The sequence below is a fragment of the Engraulis encrasicolus genome, chromosome 11, assembly GCF_034702125.1.
Source record: "Engraulis encrasicolus isolate BLACKSEA-1 chromosome 11, IST_EnEncr_1.0, whole genome shotgun sequence".
Taxonomy (NCBI): Eukaryota; Metazoa; Chordata; class Actinopteri; order Clupeiformes; family Engraulidae; genus Engraulis; species Engraulis encrasicolus.
The window spans coordinates 47,152,345-47,163,261 of record NC_085867.1 but is presented as its reverse complement, the minus strand read 5'-3'; the positions used below and the strand labels follow the sequence as shown (position 1 = coordinate 47,163,261).

General features: G+C 45.5%; 1 protein-coding gene across 2 annotated transcripts; it reads left to right on the top strand.

The window, feature by feature from the left end:
- The first annotated feature begins 615 nt into the window (after positions 1–615).
- On the top strand, positions 616–10,298 carry brf2 (BRF2 RNA polymerase III transcription initiation factor subunit). 2 transcript variants are annotated; one of them, XM_063210787.1, is made up of 6 exons: positions 616–774; positions 990–1,138; positions 1,431–1,490; positions 2,411–2,732; positions 5,021–5,198; positions 7,817–10,298. In XM_063210787.1, the coding sequence occupies exons 2-6, from the start codon at positions 991–993 to the stop codon at positions 9,194–9,196; spliced, it is 2,088 nt and encodes a 695-aa protein (XP_063066857.1). In that variant the 5' UTR covers positions 616–774; position 990; the 3' UTR covers positions 9,197–10,298. The 2 variants fall into 2 exon arrangements, with proteins under 2 accessions (XP_063066857.1, XP_063066856.1); XM_063210786.1 differs by having other exon boundaries at positions 617–774; positions 980–1,138.
- The last annotated feature ends 619 nt before the right edge of the window (positions 10,299–10,917 follow it).

The window sequence follows — 10,917 nt, the reverse complement described above, 5'->3', positions numbered from 1 at the left end:
ACGAAATTGCTATGCCTCACCCATGCAAGGGGGCAGCCCTCAATGGCACCCCTAGGGAGCGGTGCGTTGGGACGGTAGGCCTACCATGCTCAGGGTACCCTCAGTCATGGAGAAGGATGGGGGAGAGACCACCCTGGCGGGTCGAGAGTCGAACCGGCAACCTTTGGGCTACAAGGCTGACGCCCTAACCGCTTAGCGCTTACCAATGACTGCCCTATTATTGTATAGTATTTTACATTTTCCATATATGTATGTAAAGCATACTGTTATACACACACCATATCTATGTTCATCATGGGTGCATCCCAATATGTGACCTTGCCTCCTCCACTTGTGCTTGTCTCCTCGTCCCGCCTCCTGGCCCCTCCTCCGTGGAGAAAACGATAAAGTTTCCCAGCTGTCAGCCTCGCCACAACAACTTTTGAGGGAGACTTTACAATTGAGCTTTTGCAAGATATTGAAATATAATGCTGTTGTCAGTGATGTCATCATGACGAGAAGCAAGTGGAGGAGGCAAGGTCGCATATTAAAATGCACTCCATATGTGCTAAAATCAAAATGAGAAGTGATGAGGAGACCATTTGCCAGTTGTTAGGCTGTCACAAAGCGGAACTTTCCAGGGCTATCCTCCGTTTCACCCGGACATTTCTTAAATGTTGCAATCAGCCGTGCGTTTGTCAAACGAAGATGGAACACCACAGAAGTAGCCTGAAGAGTGGCTAAAATACAAAAAGTTTAGCTCTGACATTTCGGGAAACTTGTGCGAAGTTGAAGGTAATGAATTTACGTAACTGATTTTGTCATTAAGAAAGCTTAGCTTCCATTTGCATGCATGTATTGCTAGATACCCCGTTGTGTTTGGATAGTTTGCTTGCAGACACTGTGCTACACGAACACCATAACAATGCATTAACATGAAGGTGCTTCTCTTCTCCTCCACTGATTACTTTTTACTCTCAATGTATTCTCCTCTGGCAAGGCGTCTTCAGAATGCCGCCTACTTGTGCTGAGTGTGGATCCAGTAAAGTGGTGCAAGATGACCTGTACTCCGAATCAACACTGGTCTGCGAAGACTGCGGCTCGATTGTCCCTACACAACACCTTACCACAACCCGAAGCGAGGAGGAGCAGGGAACATGTAGGTCTACGTGATTTATGCTAAGAACATCCATTGAAAATATTCGTTATGACTTTATTTTGATTGGTGTGACAGTGAAGAGACGTCTGGAAAGAAGTGGGAGGTAGCCTAGGTTTCGGGAAATGACCTAGACTGGCAAGTAACCCGTTTATGATATAGGTCTTCGCACAGTAGCCTATACACCACGCACACACCTTCCTAACATTCGTCTTCCCTTTCATCATTATCATATATGTTTTCCTTGATAACTTCTTAAATCTTAACTAATGGATCCTTTCTCCACCTCTTTCAGCTGTTCCATATTATGCCAGCACAGAGACCACAAAGCATCCCTCAAGGAATCTCATCAAAGGTAGGGATGGTTTTCATATTTCTTGATACACATTTGGTAACACTTGACGCCGATGTCATAAACATGTCATTACAGTGTCATAATAGTGTCATGAAACTGTCATAGATAAGTCATAAATATTATGTCCATGTCAGCGTTTCATGACTGTTGGCCTTAAGTGACATTCGGTTATGCCAAAAACAACCTTGGATTGTCTATGGCAAACCGAATGTCACTTAAGGCCAACAGTCATGAAATGTTTATGACATGGACATAATGTTTATGACACGTGCATAACTGTGCTATGACACTGTAATGTAATGCTTATGACACAGGCGTCAAGTAAAGTGTTGCCAAATATTTTTTTTCTATGAATGGTGAATCATGAACACAGCCCATTTCGTTGTGTGAGTGAGTGAGTGAGTGAGTGAGTGAGCGATTGAGCGAGAGACTATGACATCTAATGAACACAGCCCATTGTATTGTGTGTGTGTGTCCTTGGAGGTAGTATAAGAACTGGAGAGAGTGAATAAGTCCCGCCTCCAGTCATTTCAATGGGAAATGCTAGGCTAGTGAATTCAGCCAAAATTGAACAAATTTTTCAGCTTCAAAGATTTGGTCGTGTCCGCCAACAGTTTACTCAGCCAATTAAGTTCCATGTTATTGTCTGACCTACGGTTAATCAGAAAGCTACATGGAAGACGGGCATTGGATGCATGGAGGTGCCCAACCACAGACCTGTAAAGGGTGCGCACCCACCAATCATCATGAGCGAAGTGGATGTCGGAAATGCTAAAAAGGTGACTTGCTAATCAGCGAAGCTAACCAGCCAAATCCTGCCCCCCTGTGTGTGTGTGTTTCTGTCTGTCTGTCTGTGTCTGTTTCTGTGTGTGTGTGTGTGTACCTTTTGTATGTCTGTGTGCGTGTGTCACCACCACCAGGCATCAAGAGGGTGCAAGCCCTGTGCCGCATCTACCGTTTCTCGGGCGACCTGGAGTACACCACGGTTGAGCTGTTCAAGCGCGCCTACGCCCACCCAGCCTTCCTCATGGCCAAGATGGAGAGGAAGGAGGTGCTGGGCGGGGCATGCATGGTCGCCGTGGCGCGCATGAACAACAAGCCGGTCACCCTGGCGACCATCGGCTCACTGCTGGAGGCGGACCCCACGTCGCTGGGCACGGTGTACCAGGAGCTGGTCAGCAGTCTGCAGCTGCAGGTCAACAGCGCGGCCATCACCGAGCTGCTGGAGAGCTACTGCCACGGGTGAGCCAAGTAAAAGGCAGAGGTGTTATAGAGACAGAGATACGTCATTCTAGTTCTTTTCCGGTATCCACTTTATGTCGGGTGAATGCCCCTCTAGGAGACCTACGGTTAGGAAACCTGAGGTTGAGAATAAATGCGCAGTAGATGGCGGTAGTGCACTTCTTGTGCAAACACCTCAAAAATAGAAGAAGAAGGAGGGGACAACGCCCCCTTAGGAGACCCAACTTGAGCACACTCTTTTGCATTGGGTGGGCGTGTTTTGAATCCTCTTTATTACTCCACCCTCTTTGGTAGCTTGCAGCTGCAGTTCAACAGCGTGACCTGCACGGAGCTGCTGGAGAGCTACTGCCACGGGTGAGCCAAGGGCAGAGATCTTGAGTGCATTCCAATATGCTACCTTGCGTCCTCCACTTGTGCTTGTGGCCTCGCCGCGCCTTCTGGCCCCTCCTCCGTGGAGAAAACGATAAAGTTTCCCCCTGTCAGCCTAGCCAAAACAATTTTGGGGGAACTATTCTTCATTCACCATCCAGTTTGCAAATGAGAAAATGTTTTGCGAGATATTGAAATATAATGCTGCTATCAGTGATGTCATCATGACATGATGAGTTGTATGCGCGGATTAGCATTTTCACGGAAATCCAATTTCCAGGAATATATTTTTTAACATTGGGCTAATAAAAATTTAAGACAAACGTTAACAGCCGTCATTCGCCTATCCCCGCATCCTTTCCTTGGTAACAAATGGAGCAGCACAACAACATGTGTGTATTTATCAACCTAAACATAACGATAATAAAGTAATGTTGCTATACCTTGACTACTCCTGAATTTTTGGGAACTACATCTCACATTCTCGCGTGAGCTATAGTCGCATGAGCAAATTTCTCCTCAATGGTAAGCTTAAGTTTTGAAAGTATACTACTGAACCAAGGCGATTTGAGTAATTGCACTATTTACGTTTTATCAAAAGAGTGTTACCAGGAGTGAAAAACAACTTGTATCAGAGCTTAGTTAGAAGTAATTCCAAAGTCTCGTACTAGGAAGGTTTGTGGCGGTTTGCCGTTGGTTACCATGGTCACGGCTCGTGAAATCTCCCTCCTGTAGTCTGCCAGTTTTCCGGGTTAAGCATGTGATAGCAGCATCGTATTGATGTCGGCGCACAAAAATTTGACACAAAAATGTTCAATCATGTCATCCCTACAGCCTATTTGTAATGCCCTCGTCAGTTTGCGGGGGTTCGCTAATCGTGTGTTTGCACACACACCTTATTTGAGACTGGTCCCCATTCCCCACGGTCGGCGCTGGGAACCGGAAAATCCTTAAATGCTAACAAGCAATACTACAGTCTGCTACATGTTTCCTGGTGACTTCGGGGCTCTATGGCCCAATGCCCTGAATCTGGCTGGCCAATCACAGTGCAGGACATTTGTTTTGATTTGTTTTGAATCTTTGGATGCAAATTGGACTGTTTTTTCATGGAGTGACGACAAAGCGTTGGCCAATAGGCAGAGACACAGTTTGAAAAACAACGGGTTGATCCCAACAACAATCTACAATCTACAGACAGTCTCATTTATCAGGGCCAGACCAAATATTTACATTTAATCTCACATTTAGTCTGGCTTGTCTATGGAAAGGGGACCATTATAGCCAATTTTGTTGTTAGTAGCTTTGGATACAAGTATCTGTCTTGCTTCGTAGCGCCTGGAGTGATTTGATTCATTTTTAAAATGCAGAATGGCACACACCACAGACCATACAACCATGCCTTCACACGTTTTGGAAAAGGGCAGAGGTGGCACTTAATGTTTTTTTTTTTGTAGATTTTGCTAGTTCAGTTACTAATATGGGCATTCCCACTATTGTTGTTTTTCAGTAGTTCAAATGAGAACTGTAACCTCAAATCTGCCCCCTGCTGGACTAGCTTTGACAGTGTTTCGACAAAACTTTTGGCATGTCCGGTTTTGAGGTTATATGGGCAGAATAAGATGCAGTATGCTTACATCACGATAGTGGCATTTCAAATGGAAGCAAAATGGGGGCCAGTTGCAGACTGCTTGGCTGTTTTCAGCAAAAATACCATGAAAACTGAAAGAAAAGTCGGCGACACCCAATCTCCCGTTGCTCATTTTTAATGTGACATTTCGGGCAGCAATTAAAAAAGAGCAACGGGAGCTTGGTGTCGCGGACTTTTCTTTCAGTTTTCACAATTAAAAGGGCTAACGGTGACTTCAATGTGTTAAGCTTTTAGTCACCTGCGTCCTAATGTGCGACAACGCCCCCCACAGGTTGAACCTGACTGCGCAGGCGGTGGGAGAGGCGTTTAGCGAGAAGCCGTCTCAGCTGACTGAGAGGGCCACGTCCCTGGTGGAGCTGGCAGGGGACGCCTGGCTAGTCACCGGTCGCAACCCACTCCGCATGTGCCTGGCTGTGACCTTCCTGGCCTGGCAGTCCTTCCAACCAGCTGTAAGTATGGATGATCCCTCAGATTTAGCGGTACCTGTAGCGGTATAATACAAAGACGTTTTTAGGGGGGGGCTTAGACGTCAGTGGCATAACGGCATATAATGCCCATAAATAAATTAGTAATTGGTGGTTAATATGCTGCAATGACTATGCTTCTTAGATAGTCAAACAAACAAAAAATTGTGTGCTGCTGCTGAAACATCACTGTCCCATACTGTATACAAATGAGATCTGAATTAAGTTTGATTATACAAATACTAAATACTCAAAAGATCAAAGTTAAGTTTTATTTATTTAACTTTAGTGTAGGGGAGTTTCCTTCCCCTCTTCAAACTTGAGTTAGCAGACCATTGACAATACTAATGTCATACCTGTTAAAGACTGCAAATGAATATGGACATGAACAATTATCACACACCTAATAAGCGATTATTGTTTGGGTGGAGTTATTGTTTGCGTGGAGCAACTCTTTACACCATTACGTATGTGGGCCAGTTGTTCCATCAGAAATTGCTTTGCTGGCCTGCCGTGGTCAACCGGTAGGGCACTCGTCTACCATGCGGCTGACCCGGGTTCGATTCCCGCCCAGGTTCCTTTGTCGACCCCTCCCCCATCTCTCTCCCCATTCGCTTCCTATTCACCTCTCACACACTCCTGTCAAATAAAGTCGAAACAGACTAAAAAGAAAATCCCTAAAAACCACCACTTTGTATTTGTTTCTTCCTTCCTTTCAGGTCCGTATGAAGGTACGGTTTTACGAGATATTGAATAAAACTTCTAAGGTATTTTACTAATTTTGCAATTGGTATGTTGAGTGGGGAAAAGTCGTCCAAAAGTTGTTGTACCTAAGCTGACAGCGGGGCAACCTGTTTTCTCCACAAGTTGAGGACAGGAGTTTGGATATTGGAATGGAACCCAGTAGTAATTTATCCAGCTCCCCTTTTTCCCTGATGTCACAATAGCCCCTTTTCGACTAGCCCTGTTAGAACGGGGCTGCGCACTGCTGGGGCGTGGTTTCGTTTTCTTTTTGCATTTACTCCACCCATACACACCCATCATCAGCTCAAACAGGGCTCAAACAGGGGCGATTATAGAATCGCGAAAGACGTGGTTCGAGGCGTGCGGAGCTGAGTTCCACTAGGCTACATGTTGCCTGTGTTAGGATTTACCGGCATGTGCAAACACCTATCCCCACCCACGCACTTTAAAAATCAACATCGCTTTTCTGTCGGCAGTTTTTCAGTAGACTAGGAAATTGGTCAAGCAATTATCATGTTCTTTAAAGTAGCCTAACTCCAGTCCTTGGCCAAGGAGTTATATTATTAGCCTATAAGGCTATTATTTTAAAATCACGCTATTTCCAAAGCTCCACGCCTCCTCCTTGTGAGAAGTCGTTTTTTTTTTTACCACCATGCAAAATAGGGCACACTAAAGTAGCCCTTTTCATTGCACATATCTTCATATACGAACCTGCAGAGGGATGGCGAATTTGTTGTTATCAAATGAAATGTAAAAATGAAAATTTCGAATGAAAAAGACAACTATGGTTTATTCGAGGGAACAAAGAACACAGCCATGACAAAAAAGATTTCCTCTCTATCCGGCTGGAGAACAACGCCATTGTTTACTTGAAGTGGCGACCGCTTAAAGTTAAATAACTTTGGATTTAAAGAACATAAACACGTGCCGTAAAAACCTGTAAAAAGCTTTTGAACAAACCCTAACACATGTCTGTAGGTCTAGGTTAAGGTGATCGCTGGCTGTTCGGAAAAAATTACGAGATAAAAAAAATGGTTGGAAAGCGCTATTTTTTCGCTTGAAACAGCGGCCGCTTAAAGTTATGTAACTTTGGATTGAAAGAACATAAAAACGTTCCGTGAAAACCTGTAAAAAGCTAAGAATCTCAGCTTTCGAACAAGCCCTAACACATGTCTGTAGGTCTAGGTTAAGGAGATCGCTGTCTGTTCGAAAACAAAATGACGAGGTAAAAAAAAAATGGTTGGAAAGCGCTATTTTTTTTCACTTGAAACAGCGGCCGCTTAAAGTTATATAACTTTGGATTGAAAGAACATAAAAACGTTCTGTAAAAACCTGTGAAAAGCTAAGATTCGCAGCTTTCAAGCCCAAACACATGGGTCTAAGAGAAGGAGATCGCTGGTGATATTTAGTCCTATGTAGGTCCTATTGTTTAGATTAGGGCTTAGATTCACCATGGCGTGAAAACACAGTGTTGTTGCGGCTAGTTGCAGCAGCTGATCATATGGCCCAGTTTTGTCCCTGTTGTATGGAAATGCGTGCGAGACAGCACCATCGACCCCCCGTCAAGTTTCATGAATATTTATAAAGCCCGCACCGGAACGCGGAACCCAATGGAAAAGAGACTAATGAAAAGGGCTGATAAAAAAGAGAAAAACACGCACATCCATCTCAAAAAGATGCAGGACTAGAAAAAATAGCACTAACAATGAAAGAAAAGTCTTCGACACCAAGCACCCGTTGCTCTTATTTATATGTGACGTTTCGGGCATCAATTAAAAAAGAGCAACGGGAGCTTGGTGTCGCGGATTTCACACTTTGTATTTCTTCACCACCACTTTGTATTTGTTTCTTCCTCTCAGGTGCGTATGAAAGTGTCTGTGACGGAGTTCTGCCGTCTGGCCAACGCCATGGATGGCACCAAGAAGAAGGTGAGCCCGGCGGTGCTGCAGCGGGTCAGGGAGTTGAGGGAGGTGCTGTGCAAGCTGGGCGCACAGCTGCCCTGGCTCAGGGGCGTGCCCCCGGACCCGCACCACGTCGCCGCCCTGGTGGAGGACATCCTCAAGTACAAGCGCATGCTGCTGGCCAGGACCCTGCGAAGCCACGAGGAAGCCCTGGAGGCGGAACACGCCAAGAAGGAAGAAGACGCAATGGAGAGTGTTTTGATTGCTGAGAAGAAGAACACGGCAGCGGAGACCGCGGCTGCTAACAAGAAAACGACTGGGAGCGCGGATGCTAACAAGAGCAAGTCTCGAACAAGTATCAGGAATGCTAACGATATGGGGAGCACTGACGCATGGTCTATGACGTCACTGGCCCCAGAAAAGAACGTTCCTCCAGAACCTTCTGGGAACACGCAATGTTCGAAAACATTGAACGCTTCTTCAACAACAGTGCCTCACAGTATTGCCACACAGTCGCAGTATACTCCGCTGACCGGGGACATGGCTGTTCCTGCTAACGCTAACTTAACACCAGCTTGCGTACTTGTATTACCCTCGTTAACCCTAATGATACCCCAGGGGCAGGTTAGAGTGGTTGAGTACACACAGCCAGGTGGGTTGAAGAGAAAAGCAGAAGAGACGATATCTGAAACAACACCGGCAAAGAGGACAGATACGGATGGTCTTGGTGCACATGAATTTGGGGAAGAGGAGGTAGAGAGGCCCCCCTCTTTTGGGCCAGAGTCTCGACGCAGTGACACTGGCGGCTTGAAGGGAAAAGCTGAAGAGATGCTATCCACAATGTCAACATCAGCGCCACCGAAGGGGACCGATGCTCTTGGGACACATGAACTCGGGGGAGAAGAGGAAAGGAAGTCGCCCTCTGTTGGGTCGGAGTCTCATTGCAGTGACGACGACATCGAGCTCCCTGAAGAGCAGGAGAGATCGTCCTCTTTTGGCTCGGAGTCTCCTTCCAGTGATGACGACATCAAGCCCCCTGAAGAGTTGGAGAGATCGCCCTCTGTTGGGCCGGAGTCTCATTGCAGTAATGACGAGCTCCCTGCTGACCACTGGAGCAAGAGGCAGCTGTTCGTGCCGCCCTGCGTGTCGCACCCCAAGAGGAGGTTGCCTAGAGCGGAGCGCGGACCCGACGTGACGGGGGACGAGGAGATCTCGGACAGCGAGATCGAGTCCTACCTGCGCTCCCCTCAGGAGGCGCAAGACTTCTCGCAGGCCCAGAACGTGCAAGCTGCCGAGGAGCGCTTTCAGCAGCTGCTGGCGGAGCAGAAAGCAAAGTGATGGACGCCATTTTTAGTTGTTTAAGTTTCTATTTTGTTGGGTTTTTTCCCATATATTTATTTCTTATTGAGAGTAGTTTTGTTTATGTTCAAGTTGCCACAGAGCCTCTATGTCTGAGTTTTGTTGCGAAAATGTTCATTTCACATTGCATTGATTAGACTAGTATGAAAAGTCATTCTCTTTAACTGGTTCTAGTCCAGTATTAATTGGAAACTGGCTTCTAGTGAAGCTGCATGTATGTATGTGTGTGTGTGTGTGTCTGTCTGACTGTTCGTTATGACTCTGGTCAACTGGATGCAGTAGCTAGAACAGAGATGGGCAACTGGAGGCCCGGGGGCCACATGCGGCCCGCCTCCTCCTCACTGAGCGCGGCCCATAGATAAACCTTACTTGTGATTTTTAAACCACTACTGAGTCAGTCTGTTGAAAGTCGACTATTGGCCGACAGAGAACTCCAATTTCTTCCAAACTTTCAGCAGTCACTGACCAAACAAATGCACCTTGAATTTTCAAACTGCAGTCAGATCCGTGGTCATCTGTCCCTCCGATGGTCATGATGGAAAAAATGTGACCCTCCCTACCATGAAAGTTGCCCATCCCTGAGCTATAATAATAGCAGAGGATTCACTGCTTGGATTGATGAATGTGTGTGTGGATAACTGTAATATTTATTTTATTTTCTAAATAGTTCTCCATCAATTTTCCTGAGACATTCCGTAGTGCCTGGCCTACTCTATTTGTGCTTTTTGCACGTGTGGAAATGTCTGCTGTTTGTGTGTACTATGGGAGATTGTTCTTTGCCAATGCCGAACTAAAGGCTTTATGTCTTTATGTTTTCATTTTTCCATTATTACGCATCTTTTTCATTAAGTGTCCATATTGACATTGATTTCGGCAGAAATGCTATTTATTTCTGAAATAAATTGGCTGTCCAATTAAGCTTGCTGAAAATACTGCAAGTGCTTTATTTTCACAGCATGAAATCACAGATGATGCATTTGCAGTCCTCTTAAATGTTCCTTTTGGATGGTGTATCGCACAGCAGTATATGAACATACCATCCTAAACATGGCATTACAACAATAAAAGCACATTATTGTAAGCATTCTCATTCTTATTCTCTTTTCAGCATAACGCTCAGTAATCATTGCATGTAGTACAATTTTATAAGCACATACAAGCAAGCAATAGCAAAACAATACAAAACTCAATTTCCATAAAGAAGGGTTTGCTGCACACATGAAATCCTTTTTAGAATATTGTGTGGCTCAGAGTGTGGTTTTAACCCCAGCTGACCAGATACACCTGTAAGCTTTCTATTAGCAAGTTTAGCACTTCCTGTAGGTTACCATAGCCAGGTTTATCACTTAGCCATGTTCTTGGAATACCCTCAAACAGCACTGCTTTGTCACGAACGAGCCCATTGCCTTTTCAACCCCTCCCCCCTCTCTGATTGGAGCCCAAGATCTGGAACCCTAGCTGAGGGACAGAATCCATGCTGTCTTTCAGATCTGAACGATTGTGCAAAGCAGCATGGCTTTTTCCCAGGTTAACAGAGGAAACTTGCATGCATGGCTTTGAAGTAGAGATGCACCGGATCCTGATTTTTAGGATCCTGCCGGATACCGGATCCACTGCTTAAGATCCTGCCGGAACCGGATACCAGATCCTACAAAAGGGTTGAAACATATCGTTTACTCGCACACGTGGGCCCTTTTTAT